This window comes from Typha angustifolia, chromosome 9, assembly GCF_048772165.1.
Source record: "Typha angustifolia cultivar Huaian chromosome 9, ASM4877216v1, whole genome shotgun sequence".
NCBI classification, from domain to species: Eukaryota; Viridiplantae; Streptophyta; class Magnoliopsida; order Poales; family Typhaceae; genus Typha; species Typha angustifolia.
Genome location: NC_133247.1, coordinates 2915808 through 2943437, shown reverse-complemented (window position 1 = coordinate 2943437; position 27630 = coordinate 2915808). Strand labels below are relative to the sequence as shown.

The following is a 27630-nucleotide window of genomic DNA, read 5'->3' as shown; positions in this document are numbered from 1 at the left end:
CTACGTCCTACGGGCCAACCCCCAGTAATGCTAGTTGATTATTCTATTACTCCACAAATGATTCATACTTAATTTATATTTCTCTCTTCGTCATACCACTCTTCACTTTTAAGAGTAAAATAGTCTATCTATTTTCTTAACGTGGTTCTATGAATGCATCTGCTTTAATTTTGAAAGTTAATTACTAGATGGCTCAAATAATATATTTAAAATATTAAAGATTTAGAGATAGAATCTTATTTTGGCAATTCACTGACATGTATTGAATTTATTACTCCTCATCATGTGTATTACAAAGTAGTCATGATAAGAGTTAAATCTTCTAAGACAATCCCTTTTATATGAAACATAACATAGCAAAGGTCTATGATTCTATAACATGAGAACTAATTGCCAAGCTTAGTCTGCAATATTTGGTTAATTGCCCCAAGCTAATAGATTTCAGTAACTTATCGCCTTGATCTCTTATATGCCTCTCTGCTTGAGCTCATAGCATTTAATTACTTGTGGGCACTGGAGCTGATAACTATGCTGATCAAGTTTTGGTTTCCACCTAATTTACCATTGCTTCCAACGATTTAAGCTCTTCAATTCGATGCCTTACCGTAAATCTTCAAACACAAGATCTAGTGAATGGAAATAAAATTATGGAAGCCTTTATCCAATCTCTGCTGAATTAATTATTTCAAGTCCTCCATTTGATTCTCCTGGATGGTTGCTGCTCTTCTGGAGTATGCGATTTGCCAAAGACCTTTGCAGCCTATCACTCCCAGCAAAAGTTAAAAGTCAGAGCTATATATACTTGTAAAAGTTCTTACCAACCACTTTCTATGTATATGAAGAGAAATTAATCATAACATACAAACTTGGATTGCTGATAAAACTTCGATAGAGCTCCGCCATGCTTCGATATTTTATTCTCGACTTAGCTCCTTCCTGAAGGTGATCTGAAGTTGGTACTAATTGTCCGAAAGGATCAATATTTTGAATTCTACTTGATGTATTCATATAGCTTTAATTAATAAAGAGAAAAGGAAAAGAAACACTTAGTAACTCACTTGTAACTTAGTTTTAGCTGAGATTGCATTCACATTCTCTGGTATGCAATATTCACATCCTTCTCTGGTAGTTTTAGCAAAGATACTTGTGGCCTGTTGTAATTGAAAAGTTGACACGAGATTATAAGAAACTAAAGAAGAAAGAGAGAGTAATAATTGGATGCAATTTAAGTACCAGACTAGATGATGGATTCTGTGGTTGTGAGCACCACTGAACTCTTTTGGCATTTGGTTTCTTCTCTAGTTGCTTATAATCATAAAGCATAGCTGCATCGCTTGAGACAGTAATCACACCAATTAATCCAACATCCTCATGTAAGGGGCTATGTGTGACCATTGCCATGAAAATTTCTCCTGTTCTCTTCCTAAACTGGAACTGGCCTGACCATGATAGACCACTATTTAACCTTTGCATGATCTTTTCAAGATGAGGGTGGCATTCTTCATTGACAAGTAGATCAGACACCCTTCTTCCAAGTGCTTCGTACTCCTTCCATCCATATAAATTTTCTGCTGATTTGTTCCTGTACATCATAATATGGCAAATATTTCAATATCCCATCTTAATTCCTAATATTAATCCTACAGACAATATAGCTGGTTTCTTCTTCTTATTTACATCCAGCATCGATTTCCGGTACTTCTTTAATTACGGAATTAAAGACTAGAAAGTCTTTAAAATATAAACATTCAATAAGAGATTAGATTCAAAATGATAAAGAGACTACTACTTTAAACCTCTCTCCAATATATCATTTGTCTATCTATGATATACTTAAAAACGGAATTTTATTTTTGTAAGATCTGATTTAAATCTAATATATTGATTCAAAATTAATAGAAAATCCAATTTAAATATGTTCATCTCTCCCAGTATTCTAAATAATATAAAAAATGACGATGTTTCTTTATCTCTTTCATACTTTCCAATTCATCACTGGCTAGTTTTGTATTTCAACACCCAAGTAGAAAGAAAGGAATCAAAGAGAGCTCATATATATATATATATATAGATGGCATCTCTTAAAAGATATATCTCTTGTATTATAAGGTTGGAAACAAACCAGTAGAAGATTTCTCCGGTAGGAGAGCGAGAGACGTAAACGGCATGACCCATGTGTTGCAAAATGCTTCTGGAGGGACTATTTGCGAAAAAGCCAGGGATGAAGCCGAGCTTACTACCACCACCACCACCACCTTTCAAGTATTTGGATCTCCTTGACTCTCTTCTTTCTTCACGTAGAAGAAGGCATAGCTGCTCCCTGAGCTGGGCTTGACTCACCTCGAGATCTTTGAATCGCTTCATCAAGGCTTCCATTCTAATTGAACTCCAACTCCTTTTTCGCGCTGTAAGATGAACAAGCTCATAAGAAAATAAAGTGGAGTTTTAACTTTTTTTTCTTTTTTTTGCAAAAATTTTGTTTACATCGTTATCGTGATTCAAAGTTTTCCTTTTCGTTTTCGTTTTCGTTTTCTTCTCGTGACTCGTTGTGGTCTTCTCCGTGACCAGCAAAAAGGTTTAACGTCAACCCTTTCTTGCCTTACCGATAATAGCGTGTTATTGTAGACTTCGGTAATTCGCAAAAATTCTATCGGCTCTAGTTAATTGTTTGGTATTGGATACGAAAGTGGAAACGAATTCAAGTACTGAAGTGGCACGTTCGCCGCCGCGTGTAGGGGACATGCAACACGTGGGCAGATGGATTGATGGGGAAGGGAAAGGGAAATTTTTTTAATAAGGTCCCAAAAGTAGTTTAATTTACGATTGTGCCCTTATAAAGTTGGTGTATATTAAAGTAAGTTGTTGCTTGTAAGATTAATGCGTGGACTCGTAGAAAAGGATGTAAAGGGGTTGCACTGCAAGCCTTAAAGTTACGATTCGGAAAAAGAATTAGAAAAGGTAGTTTTTTTTTTAATTAAAGAAAGCCCATTAACATGTGAGGATCTGCAGAGAATAATATTAACTTAGCCTATAAGGATTAAAAACTACAATAAAAAGGCTAATTGGGGTATTTTTCGTTCTCTAGTCGTATAAAAGTCGACTATGCCTAATTGTAACAGCATATTGAAACTAGCGAGCAGTCGACCGAACAAATTAATGAGAACTTTTGCATGAAAAAACCTAATAAAAATTAACCAGCAAAACCAGACTTTAGTAGCTGCTAGCATTCAAGCGGTGAAAAGTATCCAATATCCAACCTCGAATGTATATACATGGATTACAGCCACATGACAACAGAGTCTCGCTCTCGGTCGGGCCATTACATGACAAGGTGCAAGAACTTTGATCATGATTTTACATTTGAATGCAAAATGAAATCCACAATCTTTGGCACGCAAAAGCTGCAAAGCGAATTCTGGAGAAACATCAGCAAAAGCTCCTAAAAAATCTTCTTGTCGCTTCAAAGTTTTCTTGTTCCCCTCTGGTTATGCTCATGTTTAATGAGATTTGCTCTCAGCAACATCGCTTTCACATCCCTCTCAAACTCAATGCCAGATTGTAGGACGCGCTGGAATGTTGCATTTCTTTGATCAGCATGTCTTGCGTAAAGAATTTTATTGTGCGAGTCTATTCTGGCCTGCAGAAATTTCAGAAATAATCAACTCAACAAGGAGACAAGTAGTGACGCATAATCATGATATCATGAAGATATAGAAAGGAAAAAAGGTAAAGCATAATCTGAAGGCCTACTACATAGAAGTACAACAAAACAGCAAAATATCCATACTTGAATCTGGTTTTCGGTAATCAAGGCTTCTAGTTCTTTCTCCAGCCCAGTAACATTAGTCTTGAAGGCATCAGCCATTGTGTGGAGATCAACAGAAATAAAAGGATGTGTGTACTGAATGATAGCTTTGTGGCGAATTTCAGTGTATAAAGCTTCAACGTGATCATGCAAATGAATGTCCAAAAGTAAATTTGGTTTTAGCTTCTCAAGATATTCGAGACATGAAGCATATCGGCTGCAATGGAGCAAATCTTGTGGTTAGAAAAGAAGAAACCAACATAAAAGCAACAGTACATCATTATATATCCAGAAAGATAGTAATTGATTCTGACAGAATATTTCTGCCATGCACTTCACATGCTTAACATTGTATTCAGAGGATAGGTCTTCACTGAATCATTGCCCCCCTTGAAACATTGTCATATCTGACTAGTGAACTGGACTGAAGCCTTTCTTAATTTAAATGTGCTTATTGGAATTTAGAAGGACCACACAAAACATCCCCTCCTTTGTATCAAGTATGTATCATGAACTGGCGCCCCAATGTACCCTCTGAATTTTGAGAGGCTATTCCAACAGGAAGCAACACAAAAGACTTACTTACACACAGCTCCTTTTCAAAGCAAAATCAGTAGCACTGTAACAATCAGGTATAAGAAAGAACTGTAACAACTATGCGAAGCACCAAGAAAATGTGGAAGTACACTGTCCTGGTACAGGTCAATATTTCATTCAACATTTCATAATGCAAATCAGCTAGTGTTTAACAACTTTCTAAGTTCCAATCTAGGATAGTGTCCAGTATGTCCAATGGCTCGAGGAAATACCTGATACAACTACAATATACTAGGAGAGAACTTAGAATCAGAATATCTGTATTTACCTGCTTTATTATGGGACAAACTTATTAAGCATGTTAAAATGAAGGCCTCACTTTTTGGCAGTTGCTAGTCATATATTGACAAATCCCATGCAAGTGTTACACACATAATCTACTGCAAACTGCAGACAGCCAACCTAATAAAGACGAATTTCTGTTAAAGGAGGTGCCTTATTGAATTACATTTTGAAAGAGTGAACAGCAAGGTAATACTGCAAGGTACAATGGAATAACTTTATCTGATTGTTGATCAATTAAAGCTTCCAATGAAATAGTCTTTTGCTCTTAGAAAAAGAAGTAAAAAAAAATTCAAACACCACCGTACATTTTATTACTTTCTAACTAAGTGTTCGAGGATTTGGTAATTGAACTCCTTTTTTCTTATAATTCTCATAGAACACATTACTGTTATTTTGACTAATTGACATGATGTAATTCTACTTACATACTTAAGTACTTTTAAAATTTCTTTGATCTAGACTCACACTAACCAAACCCTTTCAAAAACAATACTCCACTCTAACTAAACCCTACCAAATCAAAAACCTCTTCTAGATTTAATCTCCTTACCCCAACATGTAACTAGGTAGTTCGAAATTACTCTTTGTATTTTAATAGAATACTCCTTTGTTGGTACCTTTTTTCGTTTGGAAATGGTTAGGTTAACTTAGGGTGTTGTATGAAAATTATGGAAAAAAATTGAAGGCTAGGCAAATAAACAGAGCGTTAATATGCGGTGTTATTTAAAATTTTCCCTAGAGAAAAAAACATGACCATAAATTCTATAAAGAAGATCAAGTTGAAGAAATTTCCATGCCACTGACAAATAAATATGACTAACATACCCTTTTCTGTTAATATGGACATCACACAAGATGAAGAAATAAAGATTCATATAGCCTGCCTGTAATATCTGTATAAACATTCTCAGGAATAATTTATCTCCTAGCAAGACTATCCATTCTAACCAGAGGGGCTTCTTTTATGGTCTTACAGCAGCACAACATGCTGAGAAAATAATCGGTATTACAAGTCTTTAATGTTAATCAATATCTGGCTAGTATGTGATGGTTGGCAAAGTATTCCTTACATGGGAATATGGCATCTACATTGAAGGTCATGGCAACCAATTTCTACCATTAGATTTTAAACTAATAGAAGAAATGATCACAAGTGGAAGTCAGAGAAATCTAAACTCATGTTCCAAATTCTTATAGCCAAAGGAATATGGTGGAAAAGGGCTACAAGGCTGATGATGGTGAGGAGGGTACCAAAGGAAAGAATATGTACTCAGCAATCCTATATACAGAAAAGCTTTTGACTACAGAACATAACAAATCTAGCATACATAATCACATTGCTTACCCAACAATTATACAGCCTTCTAAGTGGACAAAATATGACAATGTCCTGTAACTCTGCTTTCCCATTATGCCCTATTCTTCCCATTTCCAAGACTGATTAGCTCAGGAAAATAATTTGTAATACTGGTGTTGAGTGAGACATATTATAAGTACTTTCCACAAAGATTACTAACATAACAGAAAATTAAACAAATTTCACTTATACAACCTACCTTGCATAGAAATCATTAATGAGTTCCCTGACTTCAGGCACCAACTCTAAAAAATTACGGAAGTTAATGTTGTCGATGACCTTCTTCTGTTAACAAAGAAAGAGATGGCAAAATTTTGCATGAGAAATTGACCTCCATTAACACAAAAGAAAAATTGCAAATGATGACAAGGAAGAAGAAGAAGAAAGCAAGATGAACCTTCAGTTCAGTGCGGTCAAAAGAAGCAAGTGCACAAAGTCCACCATATGTAGCAACATCTTGTGGTGCTATCACTTCTGAATAGTTATTTCCAAGTTCCAGCCCTGTCTCTATAAACTACAGAAGGGACGATAGTTATAAGTAAACTAGCTAAATGATGCTCAAACTTAAATTATAGCAAAAGCATGCAATAGATTTTCCATTCATCTCAACTCTCAACAGTGATAGAGCCAATAAAAAAGAAACGTTGAGAGCAAGGTTCAAAAAACTGGGATCGGAATCAACCTTTTGGAAAAAAAAAGAAAAAAGTATCGGCTAGACCAACCGTATCAATCGCCTGGATTGGACTTTTTAATTACGTAAAAAGTTAAATATTATTTAAAAATGCAGAAAAACTTCTAGAAATTTTTTTAAAAAATTATTATAAAAATTAAGAAAATAAAGAAAGAAAAACTATGATGCAATTAAAATTGAAAAGAAGAAGAGATTAGAAAGAAAGTAAGTGAAAAAAAAAATCAAACAAAAAAAAGAAAAACCATAGTGTAGTGAAGAAGAAAAAATGAGAGAGTGGAAGAAATGAAAAAAAAAAACTAAGAGAGATATAAAGAAATAAATTAAAAATTATATACCGAAGTTCATCAAAGCTAGATCTCTCCGTAAGAGAAACAATAGTTATATGGTAAGGAAAGAAAAAAAGAAAAAAAGAGTGAAAGAGAGTAATAGAGGAAGTGATTGAAAGAGAGAAAGAAAGAGAATTCAGATTGGACTTAGATCGAGATTAAGTTCAACCGATCCGGTGAACCATGGTTCTAAGAGATAATGTCTTAGCTGCAGCGTCATTATTCAACAAAAATAATAGCAATCCAATATGCACAACATCTTAGCTACATTGGAGTACGAAATATTTCAACTTTCAACAAATCTTAAAATAAGAATCAGCATTGCGCAAATAATGTGTGACTATAAGAGTCCTTCTTATATGAAGTAAAAAAGTTAGATAATGAAATGAAATAGGCATATTGATCTCATATGAATCCTTAATTCATGTGAATTTTGTCTAATAAGTTATAATATGCTGAAAATGAGCCTGAAATTTTGGTATAACAATCAATAGAATTTTATGCAACAAAACGAGTTTGAGAATTCTGCTTCCTTAGCATGAACTAAGAATTACTTTGCAAGACAAACTTTTTTTATCAAGAAGGTTACTTCATTAAAACATCGGTATGGCAGGCATATCAACAGAAATTAAAAATATCTGTAGTCCAAACTCCAATCACCTAATTCCATATTTTGATGTCAATATAATTCTAGACCATCGAGACACCACCTATAGAAATAAAGATTCCAAAATTCCAGCTAAACTGACCTTGCGTGCAGCAAGCTTATATTTTTTTGCTTCCAGGTGAGCTAATCCTGCAGCGCATCGTAGTTTTGCAACAGTAACAAGATCCAATGAGTCTGGTGTTTGCTCCGCTTTACTAACATAATTCGAAACATGCATGAATTGGCCCAACTCAATGCCAACCAAAATCACATTAAGACACATCTGTATTATATGCTTTGAAGTGGTGCAATAGTCACGAGTTCGGACATAATTCTTAAAGGCATCTCCAAGTTGGCCATGAGCATAGTAGAAGTCACCAAAGTCATTGTAACCCATTCGGATGCTTTCCTTGATCAAATTTGTCTGCAGGTAGAAGTTAATGTGACAGGTGATCAGCTACTACTCAAAACTAGAGGTAAACCAATATACAAAAAAGAAGAAGAAAACACCTACCATCTCCTTCAACTCATTAGATATATAGTAAAAGATGCTTGGGCCATATTTTATCAGAAAAGGCGGTGGAATTATGCAAGCTAGCCTAGCACTATACTACAATAAAAACTGGAAATCAGCATTACAAAGTGCAGCTTGGAAGAATCGACCAGTTTAGAGTATAATGGCTGCTAATGGCAATCCCAAACTGATGCTAAGCATTGCGAACTTGCATTAATTATGAAGGAATTATAAAGCACATAAGAAAAAGAATTTCACATCCTCGTTGCTACTAGCATCCGTACCTTCCAAGTAACATAAAACTATATGGTAAAAGATATTAGAAGTTCATAATAAAGGAGGGCATCTATGCCTTCTCTTAAAAAAAATCAAAGTGTAATACTTTGACCACGATGGCAGATATGCAAGATAGACAAAGAACAATCTGATAACATCTGAATCTTTATTCTGAACTTTTTTTTAAAGAAAAAAAAAAAAGAGAGCATAAGGATCATGGGAGGATGCCATTTTCAGCAGAATTCTTGAACCCGAACTGGAAATAACTTGGCTTTGAGACAAATTATCGGAGCGCCTTCTAACCAACGATGATGAGTCCTACACAAAAGTATTCCATAATTCAAGCCTCCTTAATATCGTAAGCGCTAGAACAGCTCTGATGATTCAACTATGCGGGAACGAATGGATCAATTTTCCGATCAAACCAAAACAACAAGAAGGATAGAGAAACAAATAAGAAGAAGGTACCTTATATCCATTGAGCTCGTTCTCGAGCTTCTCCTTCCGCAGCTCCGCTCGGCGATCGATCATATCCGCCCACGACTGGTCGAACAGATACCTCGGCCCGAGCCTTCCCGCGATCTTTGCCGAGACATCGCGGTGGATGTTGGAGTCCTCCCCCTTCTTAATCTCGTCGTACGCCATCCGGAGCGCCTCGAGCTGCATCGTCTCGTTGCCGCATCGATCGGCGATGAAGAGAAGCCGCGTTACTCTACTCCGACCCGTGTACAATCCCGCATAAGCCTCCACGTCCATCTGCTCTCCGCCCATCGCCGACGGGGGTGGAGGCGGCGGCGGCGCCTCCGGATCCACGCTGCCGTTGGGGAAGGACGAGTCATCCAACATCGCGGCGCCGGAGACCTCGTCTTCCCCGTCCATTGGCTAGGTTTTCGGGCTCGGTATCCAAGGAGAAGAGCTCGGGCTTCCTTTCTTCTCCTCCTTTTTTTTAATCTTTCTTTCCTTCTTGAGCAAAACCCTAAAGAAGAAGAGAAGGGAGAGAAACCATGGATATCATATTATGTTGTAATTGGGCTCAGTCCTGAGATGGACTTCGATGGCCCAAGAACCGGCCTTCGTCAACATCAAAATAACTTTTTAAGGACTAGTTTCTTTTCTCTCTCTCTTTTTGTGCAATCTACTCAAAAGAACTGCTACTTAAGCCAGATTACAAAATGTCTCTTTGAATTTTTATTTGCGTTATTCATTTTAATTTACCTGCAACTGCTAGTTTTTCTATCCAAAATGAATGGTAAAAATAGTTTTTTTAATACTAATAAATGTTTGTCAATTTTACGTTTTATTTTATCTTTTTTTATTTAATATTTGCAATGTTTAAAAGAAAAGAATTTTTACAATTATGTCTCTCTCTGCTTCTTGATGTCTCTTCATGTGTGACAGACTAGTTGTTTACTACTAATATTTTGGATTTCTTCTGATCGTTTCCCCGGATTATCAGAATAATTAGACGTCTGCTCCCTTGGCAGGTGAGTTGGGAGAAAAATGGAGAACAATTGAGACCTAAAATATCTGCTCAAATTTATACCCTCAAAACACACCACCAATACATCAACCACTCATCTCTCAGTGACCCAATTTTTGTTAAGACTCTCATGTTTAACTTTCACACTGCCTCTTCTTTTCTCCTCCTCACAGTGTAAAAGGCTGCTTTTATGACCAAAAGAATTACAAAAATGGTAGAAAACCAGGTAGTTCACTGATCTGCTCTCAATGCAACTTCAATATCATTGCGCTTGGTTTTGGTCTTGAGCAGTCCAGTATGTCTTCACTACCAGCAAAAGCTTCTCTCTCTGGTGTGGGCCGTCTTCGTGGTCGACGATCTGGCTCTCCCACCTCATTCCTTCTGAGATGCTCTTGATCTTTACTAGGATATCTACATCATCTCTAAAGATCACTGTGCCCTCCGGCCGAAGGATTCTGTCCATCTCCAATAGAATGTCTTCCATCTCACATCTGAATTGAAAAATATAAACATGTTAGATACAAACCTAAAAAGATTTCATGCTCTTGAGGTTTAATACTATATATGACAGATAGGTGTAGCGGAATTCAAATTTAGGACATTTTACTTTGATAGTATGTTTATCTTTTTATAAGGTTAAGCTACTACAGAATAGAGCATTTTCATCTTCTGTACATGTCTTACCTGTCCTTGTAGAGAGTGAACACAGAATCAGCATGAATGAGATCATATGTCCTTGGATAAGTTGACATTGCCTCACACCTGCAATTAATGGCCATGGCATGAGAAGAAGATATACAAAGAGTACCTACTAGGAGAGTTATGCTTGTTTGTGCTAGAACTCACCAGTCCTGGTATGCACCGATAAGCCCGCGCTCATAGATCACTCCAAGGGTGTTAAACTTTGCTTTGGTCGGCACCATGTTCATCACCCAAACCGGATCATCAATCAGTGCGGCGGCAAATCCTCCGAACTGAGCATTCATATCGAGCAGGTTGCGGTATCTGCCCTTCTGCCCTAATTGGGTGATCACAGTCTTGTAGTAACCTACCCTCTTCTTCCATAATTCAGTATCCTGCAAGAACATTTCAGGTGTAACACCTCGAAGGCTTCCACTACTAATCCTTGGCGGCACCGCCGTTAGCCTGTCCGGCCATTTCTTCAATTCTCCACCGGAAAATTGCTCAATGCTAGCCACCTCAGGCAGGGGAGTAATGCAAAGTTCCATCTTGTTGTACCTAGAATAAGGATTGCAGCACCTTGTATCAGTTCTGAAATGTTTAGATGTTATCATAGTAAATCATGGGTCAAGAGAATAATGTATACCATGCAGCATCTGGATCCTGAGCCGGGCAAAACTGCGGTGATCGGATAACCTTCTTACTAACTTTGCAGTGGATATGATTAGTAGGTTTCTGCCAGATTGCAATGTTAGCCTTCTCCCTAATCTTCTTCCAGCAGAGACTCTTCGCCACTGCTTCAATTGAGTTCTGCTCTGCATTCAGATCCTCCTGAGTCCTCTGCCATCCCTTCCAATGGCTCTTCCAATTGATCGGCGGCCCCGAGAGGATCCAATACCCACCGGGCCTCAGAACTCGATCGATTTCGATCAAGAACAACCCATCTATTAATTCAAATAACAACAAGTTTAACTACTTAATCTTAACGTGGTACAATTGCAAGCAGAATTCAACCATGGCAAGTGTCAAAAAAGTGAGACTACCATAGTGATGCCAAGGGATGAGGCAACGTGAGCAATGCGCCATGTCGAAGGCCCTTGCAGGGTACGGGAGGCGGTTCGACGCAAGCACGCCGATCATGGCCGGCACGCCGCGCTCGAGTGCGAACTGGACCTGAGCCTCGTGTGAGTCCCTTGGAGCAAACGACATGGTAAGGACGTTGCGAGATAAAAGGTAAGCACCCCAGCTTGCCACCTAATTGTAGATATCACAAACAAAAAGAAAATTTTGAATCAAAACGAAGTTGGAAGGATTATAATCTGAGTCACTGAGTCGACACAGTTGCCGTTTGTCGACTGTTGACTTTGGACAAGCATGGTAACAAATAACCATAGGGAATGAATTATGACGAAAACTTGGGCTAAATCCAAAATTTTCCCAAAAACATTTATCAATCAAATCTTTACGCTGTATCAGATGAGATACACAATCACAAAGTATATCGTTCTCCTATTAATCACAAAAGATAACTATCTAGATCTAATGATCCGATTTGGCCACCGGGACGAGCCGGAACACCGGCGGTGGAAATAAGAGAAGAGGAGGGCAATTGGGGAATAAGTACTCACCCCGCAACCGGTATCGAGGGCGGTGCGGATGGAGCCGTCATGGAGTGACACGAGTCTGTCAATCTCGTCGATGTAGGCGTCCGCCCCATTGGGAAACATCGTGCCGCCACCGGGAAACCGGAACTTGTCCCCGTCGACCCGAATCCAATTCTGGACGGCCTTCTCCACCGTGAGCTCCTTGTGCGGGACGTTGGCGAACCACGCCACGCCGCGGCTCGCCGGCCAGGGGAACGGGTTGCGGTAACCGACAGGTGCCGGTATCAGGCACTTGAGCAGCTCCCCCTTCTCCGGGCAGTGCCGCTCCCGGTAGATGAGCCGGTCGCGGTCGAACCGGAGCGACCGGTCGCGGTCCTCGCACGGGGTGTACTCCGAGAACTTGGCGTCGCACGCGGGGAACCGCCTCGCGGCCGGCGCCGCCGCCGCCGACTCGTCGGCGGCGTGGTGGGCGGCGAAGTCGAGGGTGGCCGTGGATGGGGTAGACGAGTTGGTCCCGCAGGAAACGGCGGTGAGGACATCGGTGGTGGAGAAGCCGCCGCCACCGCCGTGCTGCCAGATTCCCAGGAGATAGGAAGCGGAGCAGAGGAAAGCGATGACGGCGATGGAGAGGAGGTTGGTGCGCTTAAGATAGGATTGGTAGAGCTTACGGACGGAAGAGGCCGCCATGGTTCGGAGGAGGAGAGGACTTCTTTCAGATGGGGGAGGAGGTATAAATTAAAGATGGTATTGACATAGAAGGAAAGAGAAGGGTGTGAATTTTTTATATAAAGGGTGGTAATCGTAAATGAACAGTTGATGAATCTTGGATGCATGTGTAATGAAGAAGATTTAATTTGGATCTTTTTGCAAATATCTCTTAAAAATGAAACCAAAGAAGTCGTATTTTGGTTATTTGCAAAAGAACCCTCAATAGGTTTATTATATACAATAAGGTGAGGAGGGCTACTTGTCTTAATTAAGTAATATTTTGGGGTGAGTGTAGAACGGTTGGGCGTGACTCGTGAGGAAGGAATTGTGGGACTGTTCAGAGATGAAGAACTTTTGGTGGACACTTGGAAGAGTGTGTAATTGCATGGCTTGAGAAGGTACCAAAGAACTTCGTCAGAGTTCGGTCGACATGTAGAAGTCTCGGCAGTTCTTGGCCCGTTTCTTGTATGTTCTCTGATCGTCTTAAATTGCCTCTTTGCGATGGTATACATGTAAATACCTCTATCTATTTAACAGTAAAAGAAAAGAAAATATATTATTATTATTATTCTCTTTTAAATATACTGCTCTCAAATAAAAAGCATCTCTATTATTATATTTATTAAATGAGTCAGATTGTTTCACGTTTTACAATTTCTTCCATTTAGTTAATATAAAATTTGTATCGCAGTGTCGAGCATAAAACGTGAAACACCTATTAAATTCGTCACGAGAAGAAAGTGAAATGGCTAACTTTTCTTAGCGACTCCATTAATCTAATTATTAAGCTTCTGTCCAATGGATGCCACGTCCAGTTGAATCATTTTCACCATCTATCATCCAAGCAATGGTCTAAAGACATAGAACGCACGGAAGAAGACGAAAAACGAAGTCGTGATCACCGACCAAGATTTCTATTTAGGTACTCGTTTTAGCACATAGTTTAAGTCGCCTTTAAGGATAAAAGTCAACTAATACGATGCTCTCCTGCTTGTGCACGCAACTACTATGGATAATGCTAAACGCCATTTTCGCCCTGAATTATTCAGCTTCTCAAATATATGAAGTCAACAAACCCTTTAGGTGGAAAGATTCAGATCCTAACCGGTTTTGGGATGATATTTATTCAACTTTTTCGCATGACACTATATAGACATAATTTGAGCTGTTTTGTTCTCGATCTACATATTAAAGGATCCAAATTAGACTATCATCGAAAAATAAATTACCTCTAAACTTTAACCATCGATAAAGAATACTGAAAAGAAATACAAGATTCAGAGCCACCAGGGTGGAGTTCGAGACAGAGCTACTAATAATCATATATAGATTATTGTTGATCATTAGACTATAACTTGTGTTTCTCCATGGTTGGAAGGGGCTTGTTCAAATAATCAATGCCATACCCCTATTTATTGCTGGGCATTATTCTTGTATGTTTGAGTTATTAGTATTTGATACCTTTCCTATGTTATACTGTCACAAGTGAACAAAAAGAGAAAAGATAAAGCTTATTTATGCGGTTTTGCTATCTGTAAAAGGGATAACGTTTTAGCTGCACACCTTCTGCATACAATCAAGGAATATGTACATTTATGGTATAGCTTTGGAGTTTTTAAGTGTATGCCCTCAAAAATTCTTTTATTTATATGTACATCCTTGCAAAGTTAAGATTTGTATGTAAATCTCTTAAATTGCACAGATATTCTTCCGATTATTTTTCAGTAAATATTAAGTTAACTCTCAATAATTTAATTAAGTAAAATATCATTAAGTAAGAGAAATATAGGAAAACTATAATGAGAATATTTTTAGTCTTTTTATATGTAAATTGTTCAAATTTTAAAGGTTAGTTTACTTTATAGAATATATAAGTAAAAAAGTAAAGTTTTTAAATACTATATATACAAAAATTATGTATTTTTGAGAGGTATACATATAAGTATTAATTTCTATAAGAGTATATCAACATAATATTATTGTGATAGTCTCTTTTCCTATATTTTAATAATTATAAAGGAATAAACATTGACCCGGTAAATATTGAGCTCCTAAATTATAAAAAATATTTTACCTAGCAAGTAAATATAGGCACATTTTATTCTGTAATAAAAAAAATCTAGCGAATAAATAGATATTTAAAATATTTTTCGTATTTAAGAGGTTACCTTATAACCAAAATAACTTAATAAGGGGTCTACCTAGAAATAGTCAACCGTTTTAAGTGTAATTTATCCTCCTATGAATAAATCACCAAGTAATTATTCATCGTGGATCCCATAAGAGTTCTATTAGCTCGAATTCCGAGGAACCGCACCTGGACAAAGGAGCCGATCCCGTGGACTTACTCGCGAATCTGTGGAATAATCCCCGCATAGTACGTTCCAGGAGTGGGAGTTATCCGAGGAATAGACTTTATATAGAGAATTAATATCGTCGGCGTGACGGTTTAACTTCCTTGACGTTATCGTAACTCCCCCAGGGTTTATTCTACGAGACTTATCCCATCGAAGAGCGCACTGAAATGTTCACAATTAGCCCCCATCTCTTAGTGTCCATTATTCGATCGATCTACTAGCACGTGAAAAACTATTCCAAGTTTTGTTTAGATTTAAGTTAATCGATCCCATGATCCAAAACATCAGTTTTATGTTTCCTCCAGCCCGGCAATATGCATGAACCTCTCAAAATAGTCTTTATAGGTCTAGTTCATGAGAAACATCTATCTAGCTACTGTGGATGTTGATCCTGAGTATAAGATAAAATAAATACCGGCCTCTTACGTTCAAGTTTTATGGTTTTAGACTTAATTTAGTAGAGGTAACACACTAACATGTAATTTAATGCATTAATTGCGTGCAGAATTATTTGCTGAAATTGTCATCATGGTGTTATTATGGTTTTAGACTTTTAGTAATGGGTTCTTTGCTTCAGTTGAGGGTAATACTACTTATATAAGGCACCAACTGCAATTGAAAATACTTAGCTGTCACGTTACCATTTCTTAGGGAAGCTTATTATCCAAGTATACGAGACGAGGTCGAACCTGGGGGTGGTGAGAGTTGGGGGACCGAGTTCCAGAAAGCGAATATTTTGCACGATAACACCGTTTTTCGTTATGGATTCGAGCAGTTTGGATCGAAACATGGTTCTTTTTCACAAGATAGGACCACATTCTCTTTCATGGTATTGTTTCTTTGAAGTCGTGGTCCTAGCTTGCAAAGAGAAAAGGTTTTCGTATAAAGCGCTCTTAGTTTGCAAAAGATTCCTCACAAGCCAGCCCATTGGGATGCGGCATCTATTTGGCGTTGGATCTGTAACGAGTCTAAGATGCACGGTCAAATAAAGACCATATCGTTTTTGCCGATAGATAAGATTCATATTCCTGGAGCGAATAAATCCGCTGCTATCCACCCAGTTCTAAATGGGATCGATAGTATTATAACCAATGGACTAAAGAAAAGGTTTACTTACTACCAAGTATGGCCTCAATTTGGGTCTATTTAGGTGTGCGCCAACATTCGATGGCCTGAAGAAACTGATAGAAGCCATAGGTTTTAGTTCACAAACATTCATGAATACAAGGAATAAGCTGGCATTTAGGTAAGGGGTGACATTGGGTCCGAGTTGCTCCATGGAAGGGAGGTCATACGGGAGGTGTAGGCATTGCACTCTGGAACTTTCCAAAGGAGTGTTTAATAGGCAAGTCTCTCCATCTGAAGCATTGTGTGAGAGTGCGTTGGCGGGTGAAGCAATAGCTGTCTCTGAAGGACTAAAGGAGATATCAAAGCTGGACACCTGAGTCCAATGCTGGCTGTTCAATTACGAATTGGACGATCATAGGAGTCATCCAAGAATGCTTGAGGTGGCTATCTAGTTTACCCCATGTTAAAGTACAGTTCACTAGTAGGAGCAATAATAAGCTCGCTCACTTATTAGCCAGTTTGACTGAACCTAGCACATCTTATAAAATTTGGGCTGAATCGCCCATGGATGTAAGCGGCAACTTGGGTTTAAATATAAACTATCTGGTCTACAGACTGTTATTTTAAAAATAAAGGACATTGGTCCGAGTAATATTTGACCAAATTTGGGTTCATATTTGAGTTTTACTAGACATGAGTTAGAGATTTTATTACTTGCCCTAATATCTGACTTTCTATATGAACATGGAGATATAGGTTGAGTACAATATCCACATCAATATTCACATATTATTTAGTTTACAATATTATAAAAATAATGGTATAAAAGATGTTTTTAATACTTTATATGAACCTTGCTTACTATATATATATAATTTATTTTTTATATTTATATATAAGTTGATCTTTATCGAGCTAGCTTGAAATTAAATACAAACCTAATTCAAAAGATACACTTTTAAAATAAGAGCCGAGCTTGATTGAGTCTTGTAGAGATGGCTTGATTATTTTGACAGTTCTCAGCCCAACAGCATCTGGGCCTGTGGGCCGGATCACTCTGATCGCAGTTACACCCGAATCCGACGAGCTTTCGGATATTGGATACGAATACGATAAATTAAGCCTAAGGCGGACGAAGCTTTTGTCTTCCTCGCTGGTTGTTCTAGGGTTTATGCTCCAAGCCTAAGTAGAAGAGGAGACAAAGCGAGAGGAGAGAGGGATTTTGCCAACCATAATGGCGGACGAAGAATACAACGACATGGATATGGGGTTCGACCTCCCTCTCCTTCATTTTTCCGCTATTTGTTTTCTGATACCACTATTTGATCAGCTTGAGTAGGTTCCTATCTTTGGATGGGTTTGTGCTTCTCGGCCTTCTTCGTGCATTCTCTTGCCGTTCTTTATAGTGATCGCCCATATTTTCTAATCTCATCTCGCTTCTGAGATATATGGATTGGTTTCTTGTTAATTTTTAGCCCTAACTGGGGAAATGTAAGGATTTGTCTTATTTGCCGTATGGATTTGTTGTTTTGCATATGATTTTGGATCTTATAACCCAGAATTTGGTATTGAATGCATTTTAGTGCTCGTTTGATGTTGCTACGGAGTATATCTTTGAGAACCGTACGACTTCTTGCGGATGCTCGTCATTGGAAGGCGATTGCAGTTGGTTTTCTTCCAATCAAGATGGTTTATTCCCGTGACTTCTAGATGCTTTAGATTGACATTTCTCTTTCTCGTGCTAGTAAGATAACAAATTTAGATGGTGAGAAGCTGAAAATATCATTAGAACTCTGCTGTCTGTATAAAGATTGACGATGGATACTTTTGTTTTTCTTCATACTTGTGCTGCCACAGAATGTCTCATTCCATTATGCTAAACCTGTGAGGAATGAGTCAAGATCGAGGAGTTAAATCTTGATGTGAATGAATACATTTTTTGAAGTAATATCTTTCTATCTCAAACTTTTGGTGCTATTTTAGCATCGACTCAGGAATTTACCTGCTCTTATACATTTACAGAAAGTATAATAAAATGATATAATACAACTTACGAATTAGGTGGATATCTAGACGTATCATTGCATACCATGTTTACCTTTTTGCTGATTATATTTGAAATTTTATCATGATTGTTCTTATTTTTGGTTGTAGTTTAGATAGTTCACTTATGTTAGCCCTCGTTTGATAGTTACATCTATAAGATTAATTTTACTGTTTTGATCTAGTATACTATTCAATCATTCTTGTTTACTTCTATGATATTTCAAATATATATAAATATGGATTGCATCCTAGTTTATTCTTGTTATGCCATTGCCACCTCGTTGAAATCTGCAGTAGATACTTGGTACTTTGAGAATATTGAGCACATTTGTTTTGTTTGTGTTCTGCTTGTTGTTGATATAACATTTGATATCAATGAAGCCGTCGTACTAGTCATCAATTGAAGTGTGACCAGATCATATGCCACACAGTATGTTCTTATTTTTCTCAAGGTATTTCTTCTTAGTGATGTTATTTCTGTACAGGTATGAAGATGAGCCACCGGAACCTGAAATTGATGTATGGAATGGATATCATCCCTCAATTAATTTATGCATTATGCATATATATCTTTCTTAAGGGAGAATGTAAATTCAATTCGGTTTCTGCAGGAAGGAGCTGAGGAAGAGCAAGAAAATAACAATGAGGACTTACCTGACGATGTCGTAGGCACTGAAGCTGAAGAGAAGGTGCAAGAACCAGTTGAACGACTTCGTAAAACATCAAAATTTATGACAAAGTATGAACGTGCTAGAATCCTTGGTACCCGTGCTTTGCAAATTAGGTATGCGTCATCAACCTCTTTATATAAGGTTGATATTTTACAGAGTTAAAAACATTACAAGTAGCTCACTTACACTGAATGACATAAGAACCGCTAATCCTTTTCACTCTGCTAAATCCGGCACCTATATATTGGAGTACAGTTGCTCTATAAATATCCCCAACCCTGTTTAGATACCAAAAGACTTATGATGACTTGTTGTACAGCATGAATGCACCAGTTATGGTTGAGCTAGAGGGAGAGACTGATCCCTTGGAGGTAAGATTCTTCTTTTATCTAATGTTCTGTCAAATTTATTCAGTTACATTGGAGTTTATGTATTTTTGTTATGTGAAGTTATAGACATCTCTATTAGGATTGGCACATGCTATCTAAGGACAAAGTTAGATTCTCTGGAACTTTAGTTAATATCCAAATCAGAGTTTGTAACGTTGTTACATGACAAGTATTGGATGCAGCAGGTGGATCAGCACTTCTCTATCTCTATTACTTGAATCCATTCAAACAGCCAAAAAGGCTGTCTAAAGATAAAGATTTGATCTAATTGTCAAATTTGTGACATATGTTGACAGTTTCAATCGTCATGATATACGTTTTGACACTCCCATCAGATCCTATATTCTCCTGCATCAGACTATTGTTTTAATTCATCTGATTTTAACTTTTGCTATTGAGAGTTAGTATAGGTTGAGTTGATAGAGGGACATCCTATCTTTACTAATTTATGGCACCCCAAAAGGTTGCTTCGTATTTAGACATGGATTATTGTTCTTTCGTAGATAAATTTCCTCCTTTGACCCCGCTGGGTAGAATGCATTCACATTTCCAAACGCAACCTCTATCAGATTTTGTTTATCTAGACTCTAGACCTGCCCACCATTGTATCTAATTTTAATTTCTCCGCATAACTTTAGATTGCAATGAAGGAACTTCGTGAGCGCAAGATACCTTTTACAATCCGGAGATATTTACCAGATGGAAGGTAAGAAATAGTACCATGTGCCTTCTAGTCTATTCTCTTTTCTTTGACTAAGTAAACGAGCTTGTTCTGCTATGTCATATTTAATAGTTACGAGGACTGGGGTGTTGATGAGCTTATTGTGGAAGACTCCTGGAAGAGGCAAGTTGGCGGAGACTAATTCAATCTATACTCCTACATTATGCTATCATGCTATGCAGCTGCGATCCTCACTATGTAATCATGCTATGGAACTGAGTCCTCCTTTTGTCTCTAAACACTTAATAGTACATACATTGTAACTCCTCTATGTTGGTTGCTATCAGATACCGTAGTTTTAACCTACTCCTCTCTCCAACTGTTTATATGTTAGGCAGGAAAACTATTTGATGCTGTTCTATTCCACCAATCCCCTGTCAAATATATTTATCCCCTTATCCCAGATGAAAGATAGCCTGGCCCTTCTTGTTTCTCGATGTACTGGCAGGAACTATTTTTTGTTCAGTCATACTTCCAAGTATGCATTATAGATCGCATATTCAATTTTATTTGTCCACGGAAAAGAAGGATCCTTGTCATTGGCATCATCTTATAGCGTGCATTCTCAGACAACCAAGAATTATTCTCAGCCTGTCGTCTCTTTGGTTAATTAACAACTGAGACTGAGTAATTGCTCCAACCTCCTCCCCACCTCACCTAATTATCCTACTGATCCTGTGCCGCGTGGCAAGATAGATACAATTATAAACAAAAAATGTCTATGTCGTTCCTAGGATATTTTTATTTTCTAGACTGATCCCAACTCCCAGGTCCAATTTTTTACTAGGAGAAAGTACTAGACTCCAAATCTTAAATAAAGTGAAAAATAAGCTAGCGGTGTGGAGTTGAAGAGAAGTACAAAGGACACGAACGAACTAGTAAGTTAATAAGGATCGTCAAATTATTTACCACCACTCCCTACCACACAATCCTATTGCATTACAATCGGACAACCTCGATCAGGACAAATGCCAGGGTATCAAAGTCTCTACCGGCAATTTGGGTTGCCAATATTGACCTTACTTAATTTCAATAATATCTTGCTCATATCTATGTCATGACTCATGAGTCATGACTCATGACATATCCAAACTTGGGGTGTCTTGGCAATAGAAAATTATAAAATATATGCTTTTGCCAAAGAAGTCTCTAGATCCTAAAACTGCCTCACTTTGCCCAGACAATTTCTTTTTTCCTTTTTTTTTTTCAAACATATTCGTAGCTTGCATTGACTTTCAAGCTAATCACTGTAACCCGGCCTGCCATATTATAACAGAAGTCATAAATTTATACACTCCTGTTGGAATTTTTATCTATGGTCTATTATTAATTTAGAGGGTAATAATATAGCATAAAAGAGGTGGCATTGACGTCTTCATCAAGAAGGGGAAAAGCTTATATTCATCTACCGCAATGAAGAGGAATTATATAGAAGAAAACAAATCGAAGTAACCTCTCCATTAATCTTTTACGTGTCCGCAACATTTAAGTCAAAACTGACTCACAACGATGTGAAGTATATATATTCTTTAATAAAACAATAAATAGAAGATGAATTAAAAAAGAACATTCAAATAGATAGTTTCAACAAAAATGTGTCTCTTTTTAAAAAAAAATTATATCAAAGTTATTCCGATTTATCCATCAAAGCTATTAAGAAAGGAGAGCTATTTTAGCCAACTTTCATGTCAGAAGTCTCTCAAAATATTATCAGCACTTTCATGAATAGTTAAAAGCAGCAATTCACATATATTATTTAGTTAAAATAAAATACTCAGTATATTTTTAAAAAATAGAATACTGAAATAACAATTTTTAAAGTGCTAAATTTTTTTCTATTAACATAAAATAGTGAGTAATTTAATATTTTATACATTATGATATAATAATTAACATAGTTAAAATAGACTCTCTTTTTTTAATATTAAATTTGATATATAACCCATTTCGATAAGATCGGCATTGGCAAAAACTCTAATAATAGTTCTAATTGAAATAACTTATTATTCGTAGTTATACAGACAGGGTTGGTAGAAGTACACGTGTCGAGTTAATCCGGTGCAGCCGTTCGATGCGTTCCAGGCTGTCATCGCCGTTTCCAACCTATCGTTTTCTCAACCGTCGCAGCCGCTGTCTCCCGCCTTTGGTTTCAAGAACAGAGGGTTACAAGAAAGAAAGAAAGAAAGAAGAAAAGAAAACAGATAAAAAGAGAGGGCTTTTTTGGGAATCGCAGTCTCGCTCTTGTTCCGACTATATTATTTATCCTCTCCACTTTATCTATCCTTTTCCCAGGAAAAATATCGCTCGTTTCTTTCCGGGCCTTCGCGAGTCTCTCTTGTCTCCGTTCGTTGCACCGCGAAGAGAGGAATAAAGTGGGAGAGTTGCGAGAATAAAACGTCGATCTATGGAATTAGAATCGAATCCGATGGATTCGTTCTCCTTCTAATTGTTTGTGGATTTCTAGTGGCAATTGGGGATTCGATTGCTCGATTGGTTAGGGTTATTGGATGGGGGCAGGGGTTTCGAGTATATTGGGGCCGGAGGAGGAGGAAGTGTTGGAGACCGGACTCGGAGACCTGCCGGAGAGCTGCGTGGCCTTGGTTCTGTTGCACCTGGCGCCAACGGAGATCTGCCATGTGGCGAAGCTTAACCGGGCGTTCGCAGGAGCGGCGACGGCGGATTTCGTGTGGGAGACGAAGCTCCCGAAGAATTACCGGTACCTCATGAGCTTCCTGGCGGACGAGGAGGGATATAAGATTGGTCTTGGCAGGAAGGAGATGTACGCTAGGCTTTGTCGGCCGATTCATTTCGACGGTGACTCAAAGGTTGGTGTATTTTTTGGGTCAGGATAGAAGAAGTTACAGATTTGGTGGGATGGGTTGCGTTTCTTTTGTTCTAAATTAATAGTTGGGTGTTTGATATTTGGTCTAAGTGGGAAAGATGCGACCTTGGCATTTCTCAATTCTTTATTTTGTTGTTTGTAGGTATTCTGGCTGGACAAGTGCAGAGGTGGAATTTGCATGTCGATATCGTCTAAGGCAATGGTTATCACAGGGATTGACGATAGGAGATACTGGAATTACATACCAACCGAGGAATCTAGGTATTTAAAATTTCTAATCTTGTTAGTAGGTTGGAGCATTAGTTTCCTTTTCCCTCTTCAGACAAGGCAATGTGTTAACTTTGTGTTTTCCGTCAGTAGTATTATGTGTTTAATTTGATTTTTATACAGAAATCCTTCCTTTCTACCTCTCACCTTTTAATCTATTACTCTTTAACTGAGTCTTAGTGGTGCTTAATTTCTTACCATCGTTAAAGAAAAAAGGAAGAAATTCGACTAGATACCATGGACAGGAATGCTAGATTAAATAAATTAGCCTCTTCCATCATCTTCTTACAGCTATTTATCTTCTTTTTATTTTGTTTTGAAATTATGTTATTATTGGAAAGGTTAGAAATTTAAGTCTCTCTTTGTAACTTGGTTATGTTATCTTGAGAATCTTTGAAGCTTACGCCTTTAGACACTTCTGATGCCTAAGTTGATATTGGATCATGCCGTGTTTGTCTACCATGAAGTTCCTGCTCTGCCATGTATCTACTTTCTCTGTGATTTTCATTACAGAACAAGAACTATGTTTATATCATGCCTATCTTTAAAGTTGCCACATAACTTGCCAACTATGTGGTGTGAGTGAGCTGCAAATATTAAAACTGTGTTTGCAATTACTAGTTTTATCTATTTATGCAGTAGGATATCTTTTTCATCGTATTGTTTTCTATGAAGGCGCCAACTTGCTACTTCTTAAGGAGATTTAATTCAATATTGCATGGAACGGTTTGCTTATCTGTATCTTTATGCACCATTGAGTACCTAAGATAATCAGTTTACAGGCTTCTCTCTTGCATGTTGCATCGATTGTTGTAAAAGTTAGAAGGTAATCAGTTGTTCTATTATTTTAAAAAGTTAAAATAAGAAACTTATCCGTTGATTATAGTTAGCAGCCATGCAAGCATTCACGATAGAGAAGAACAGCACAGTGCCAACTGGAAGCCACTGCAGATCTTTCTCAGATTTGTTCTATACAGGCATGTTAAGCCAGATAGAAGTTTTTCTTTTCCACGTTTATATGCTAATTTGAAATGTCAATATTACCCTTTTCCTGTTGCCCATGTATACTGTTTCGGCACATGAACTAAGTATCGAGAGAGGATAAAGATGTTGACAGAGCCTGTTATGATCAGATCTTCCAGTTTCATATGAGCAAACAATTGTCCTTTTATTGCTAATCAGTAGCATGCTTTAACTGACTGTGCGTAATGTGCAAAACTTTTGCTGGGCATTTGCTGCCTGTTTTTCAAAAACATGCAGAACTTTATTTATTGCTTTTACTACTATAGATGAATTTCCTATTCATTGAAATAGTATGTCATGTTAATATATCTACTGCTGGACTTCTGTCGTGGCAATTTTGGTGCTACCTTGGGTTGTAATTAAACAATGCTATCATAGAAATACACATCAAATAAAGATCTGTCAAAAATGTAACCAGAACTTTGCTTTATTATTTCAATTCATTTGACTGGTGACATAAAGATGGATGGACCCTACCTAGTATAGGTAAAGTTCATTTATTTTCTACCAGGCAACTAAATTTTCATACTACTTCGTCGACTTATTGATTCTGATAATAATCTATTTCTATCTTTTTCATACTCAAAATATGATAAACTTAAAGGATGAAGAGTTGATGGTTAGATTTTTCTGACCATGCAGGTTCCACTCCGTTGCATACCTTCAACAAATATGGTGGCTTGAGATAGTTGGAGAAATTGATTTCTGCTTTCCTGCCGGCACGTACAGCCTATTCTTTCGTCTACACTTAGGTCGAGCCTCAAGGCGACTTGGTCGTCGCATTTGTAGCTCTGAGCATGTCCATGGGTGGGACGTCAAACCCGTACAGTTTCAGCTTTCTACCTCAGATGGCCAGCATGCTCTATCCCGGTTTTATTTAGATGAGCCGGGAAGTTGGATTTTGTACCGTGTTGGTGATTTTGTTGTAGCAAACTCCGATATGTCGACAAGACTCAAGTTCTCAATGGCACAGATCGATTGCACACACACAAAAGGGGGTCTCTGTGTCGACTCTGTGTTGATATTTCCCAAGGGTTTCAGGCAAGCAAAGGTCTAGAGATATTACATTAACGAAGTAGATGAGTGTAGTTTGTAAAGCTACAGAAATGTGTACAGGAGGTAGGTACTCTTTTTTTAACCTTTCCTGGGCATTTGGTATGCTATGGTAAAGTGTATATTACTATATATCAATTTTGAGTGAACACGAGAGTTGGCAGTGTTAGAGAAAAAGACATTTGAGGCTACACGACAATGCATGAAAGTGGCATGAAAGAGAAACTTTACAAGAGAAGATGGGCAGTTGATCCCCTCCTACTGTTTATTGTCCAAGGAAACTACAAGAGATCCAGGTGCTTTGAGTCGTTTTATTTATTGTCCATGTAATATTTCACAAACAGTTTGTGCTTTGAAACATGCCATCTGAACTGCTAATAGGTAACACTGTGCTTCTATTAAAATGTTCTTGGTGTCACTCATTGTTTTCATATGCGCTTCGACATACAAAGGTAGTAGCACTAGAGAGAGATGCATTATTTTACCATTAACATGACATTGCCTGCTGCAGCCTACGTGCTCAAAGAAGAGTGTAACCGAGAATTTAGCCCAAGTCTACTCTCATGCGAACGGATGCACAAATGGCATCAAAACTGCATCCATCCATTGGTTAAACGCTAAACAATTCATATTGCAGCGGATGTATCAGATCCGTATGCGAAGCAAACATCACGATGCATGGACTCTGATTTGATGCATGAAATTGACTAATCAACGAACTCTATTAAAGTTGATAGTTATTTCAGTGGTCATAAGTTTGACTCTAATTTTAAATAATATTATATAGAAAATTATTTAGTGATTTGATGACTTAGCTTAAGGGCTCGACAGTAATTTAACAGCGCGATGATTTGGAGCAGGCCTTGACGTCGTTTGGTTCAGAGCAATTGTTCAATGACGAACATGACTTGAAACCTAGATTATATAACTTATTATATTGACTTAAAAATAGAGTTTAAGTGTTTCTATATATAGAAAGAGTTTATATTTTGTTCGGCCCATATCTAACCTCATTTGAGCCCGTCTCATCGAATTCATATGCTAATTATAATTTTGTGAAAGCAACCATTGACCGAAAAGAATGAGGATCTATGAATAATAGATCATTATCATTAGCTTTTGCCAAAATATTTTAAATCTTTATTAACTGTGATTAGGGATAATTATACCCAAATGTCATTAGTTGTCTGTTAGATTTTATCCTTTAAATAAACGAAGAGTTAAATTGTCATAAAAAAATAAATAAAGCTGTTTATGTGAGAATGAGCTTAAATAAGATATATTTCGAAAAATGTAACCTTCAGTTGAGATAAACAAATATTCGTAGACCTTGCATTCGGGAGGAAAATAAGCAATAACCTACTATTAAATATAGCTAAATAGACAGCTGATCTAACCTTGAGATTTGTATTTTTAATGGCACGATTATGAGGTAGCGCGCTAATGTCACGTAGATTGTAATGGAGTTAAGAAAAAGAGGTTGAATTAGTTGACATACTAATTGGACTTTGTCTTAAAGCTGTAGGATTTGCTGTCTTATCCGTATCTATTATCTATTGTTGGTCGCAGTCTGGCAGATCAAGACTTTATTTATCATTTAAATATTTATATAGATCATAAGCTCTCACAGTAGACAAAGTGTTAGTTCTTCTTTAATAGATCAGTTAGACGACTAAATCAATGAGTCACATTAGATTCAAATTATACATATATCATGCTTAAGTTAAAAAGGAAATCACTAAATATTGACATGAGGAATCAAACAAAATAACCTATATTTTACCAATACTTAATGCTAGTTAATCACAACAACTAAGATATTCCCTCATTTTAAAGCAATTAAGAAATAAAACTAAATTCTTCTAAAATAATAAAATACTTTCATTAGAAAAATATCTAAAAAATTAGTGATGCGATGTAATATTTAAACGAAACTATAAATTTTATTATCGAAAATAGTTGATCGATAAAAAATTTAATCAACTTAGTCTGAACCTACTCCATCTTTCCCTTATTAATCATGCATCATCTTTATTTCTCTCTTCTTTTAATTTGTTTAATTTGTCTAATTTTTAATTTTTTTTTAATAGAATATCATCCTCTTTGATTTGGAGGATATTTTTTTTCTCAACCTTTGCGTCAGAAATTCTTATACGTAAACTGTATGTTTTTTTATTACAGTTGGCCCCTCGGAAAAATTAATAATTACATCCCAGGTTTTCA

The 27630-nt window shown here is 37.2% G+C and overlaps 5 protein-coding genes across 7 annotated transcripts; 2 read left to right on the top strand and 3 right to left on the bottom strand.

The window, feature by feature from the left end:
- Nucleotides 1-252: 252 nt before the first annotated feature.
- LOC140767418 (uncharacterized) lies at nt 253-2543 on the bottom strand. Of its 2 annotated transcripts, none has more exons than XR_012105574.1 (6): nt 2485-2541; nt 2123-2405; nt 1234-1582; nt 1059-1151; nt 863-959; nt 253-760 (listed from the first exon to the last, which is right to left on the bottom strand). XR_012105574.1 is itself a non-coding variant. In XM_073107318.1 (6 exons), exons 2-6 carry the CDS (start codon nt 2374-2376, stop codon nt 658-660), a joined length of 873 nt encoding a protein of 290 aa, XP_072963419.1. In that variant the 5' UTR covers nt 2377-2405; nt 2485-2543; the 3' UTR covers nt 253-657. The 2 variants fall into 2 exon arrangements, 1 of the variants encoding a protein (XP_072963419.1); XM_073107318.1 differs by having other exon boundaries at nt 863-936; nt 2485-2543.
- A 678-nt stretch (nt 2544-3221) lies between these two features.
- Nucleotides 3222-9475, bottom strand: LOC140767100 (COP9 signalosome complex subunit 1). 2 transcript variants are annotated; one of them, XM_073106884.1, is made up of 7 exons: nt 8966-9475; nt 8726-8815; nt 7811-8131; nt 6442-6558; nt 6244-6329; nt 3788-4022; nt 3222-3637 (listed from the first exon to the last, which is right to left on the bottom strand). In XM_073106884.1, the coding sequence occupies exons 1-7, from the start codon at nt 9374-9376 to the stop codon at nt 3461-3463; spliced, it is 1437 nt and encodes a 478-aa protein (XP_072962985.1). In that variant the 5' UTR covers nt 9377-9475; the 3' UTR covers nt 3222-3460. The 2 variants fall into 2 exon arrangements, with proteins under 2 accessions (XP_072962985.1, XP_072962986.1); XM_073106885.1 differs by lacking the exon at nt 8726-8815 and having other exon boundaries at nt 8966-9472.
- A 533-nt stretch (nt 9476-10008) lies between these two features.
- Nucleotides 10009-13016, bottom strand: LOC140767681 (probable methyltransferase PMT16). The gene is made up of 6 exons (XM_073107672.1): nt 12287-13016; nt 11702-11912; nt 11305-11602; nt 10824-11216; nt 10662-10739; nt 10009-10468 (listed from the first exon to the last, which is right to left on the bottom strand). Exons 1-6 carry the CDS (start codon nt 12947-12949, stop codon nt 10240-10242), a joined length of 1872 nt encoding a protein of 623 aa, XP_072963773.1. The 5' UTR covers nt 12950-13016; the 3' UTR covers nt 10009-10239.
- A 4518-nt stretch (nt 13017-17534) lies between these two features.
- Nucleotides 17535-20528, top strand: LOC140767894 (DNA-directed RNA polymerases II, IV and V subunit 6A-like). The gene is made up of 6 exons (XM_073107976.1): nt 17535-17664; nt 18927-18960; nt 19053-19225; nt 19432-19483; nt 20140-20207; nt 20295-20528. The coding sequence occupies exons 1-6, from the start codon at nt 17630-17632 to the stop codon at nt 20362-20364; spliced, it is 432 nt and encodes a 143-aa protein (XP_072964077.1). The 5' UTR covers nt 17535-17629; the 3' UTR covers nt 20365-20528.
- A 1926-nt stretch (nt 20529-22454) lies between these two features.
- Nucleotides 22455-25828, top strand: LOC140767555 (F-box protein PP2-A13-like). The gene is made up of 3 exons (XM_073107515.1): nt 22455-23047; nt 23207-23325; nt 24997-25828. Exons 1-3 carry the CDS (start codon nt 22730-22732, stop codon nt 25409-25411), a joined length of 852 nt encoding a protein of 283 aa, XP_072963616.1. The 5' UTR covers nt 22455-22729; the 3' UTR covers nt 25412-25828.
- Nucleotides 25829-27630: the final 1802 nt, after the last annotated feature.

Excerpts from the sequence above, each read along its gene's own strand:
- LOC140767418 (XM_073107318.1), bottom strand. The coding sequence starts at position 2,376 with ATGGAAGCCTTGATGAAGCGATTCAAAGATCTCGAGGTGAGTCAAGCC. Across the intron at positions 1,152-1,233 it reads AGAATCCATCATCTAGTCTG|GCCACAAGTATCTTTGCTAA; the intron begins GTACTTAAATTG and ends CAATTACAACAG. Across the intron at positions 761-862 it reads TTTATCAGCAATCCAAGTTT|GCTGCAAAGGTCTTTGGCAA; the intron begins GTATGTTATGAT and ends TGGGAGTGATAG.
- LOC140767100 (XM_073106884.1), bottom strand. The coding sequence starts at position 9,376 with ATGGACGGGGAAGACGAGGTCTCCGGCGCCGCGATGTTGGATGACTCG. Across the intron at positions 6,330-6,441 it reads TTGACCGCACTGAACTGAAG|AAGAAGGTCATCGACAACAT; the intron begins GTTCATCTTGCT and ends CTTTGTTAACAG. Across the intron at positions 4,023-6,243 it reads ATTAATGATTTCTATGCAAG|CCGATATGCTTCATGTCTCG; the intron begins GTAGGTTGTATA and ends GCTCCATTGCAG.
- LOC140767681 (XM_073107672.1), bottom strand. The coding sequence starts at position 12,949 with ATGGCGGCCTCTTCCGTCCGTAAGCTCTACCAATCCTATCTTAAGCGC. Across the intron at positions 11,913-12,286 it reads CCCTCGATACCGGTTGCGGG|GTGGCAAGCTGGGGTGCTTA; the intron begins GTGAGTACTTAT and ends ATCTACAATTAG. Across the intron at positions 10,469-10,661 it reads TTCACTCTCTACAAGGACAG|ATGTGAGATGGAAGACATTC; the intron begins GTAAGACATGTA and ends TTTTCAATTCAG.
- LOC140767894 (XM_073107976.1), top strand. The coding sequence starts at position 17,630 with ATGGCGGACGAAGAATACAACGACATGGATATGGG. Across the intron at positions 17,665-18,926 it reads TACAACGACATGGATATGGG|GTATGAAGATGAGCCACCGG; the intron begins GTTCGACCTCCC and ends ATTTCTGTACAG. Across the intron at positions 18,961-19,052 it reads CACCGGAACCTGAAATTGAT|GAAGGAGCTGAGGAAGAGCA; the intron begins GTATGGAATGGA and ends CGGTTTCTGCAG.
- LOC140767555 (XM_073107515.1), top strand. The coding sequence starts at position 22,730 with ATGGGGGCAGGGGTTTCGAGTATATTGGGGCCGGAGGAGGAGGAAGTG. Across the intron at positions 23,048-23,206 it reads ATTTCGACGGTGACTCAAAG|GTATTCTGGCTGGACAAGTG; the intron begins GTTGGTGTATTT and ends TGTTGTTTGTAG. Across the intron at positions 23,326-24,996 it reads ATACCAACCGAGGAATCTAG|GTTCCACTCCGTTGCATACC; the intron begins GTATTTAAAATT and ends CTGACCATGCAG.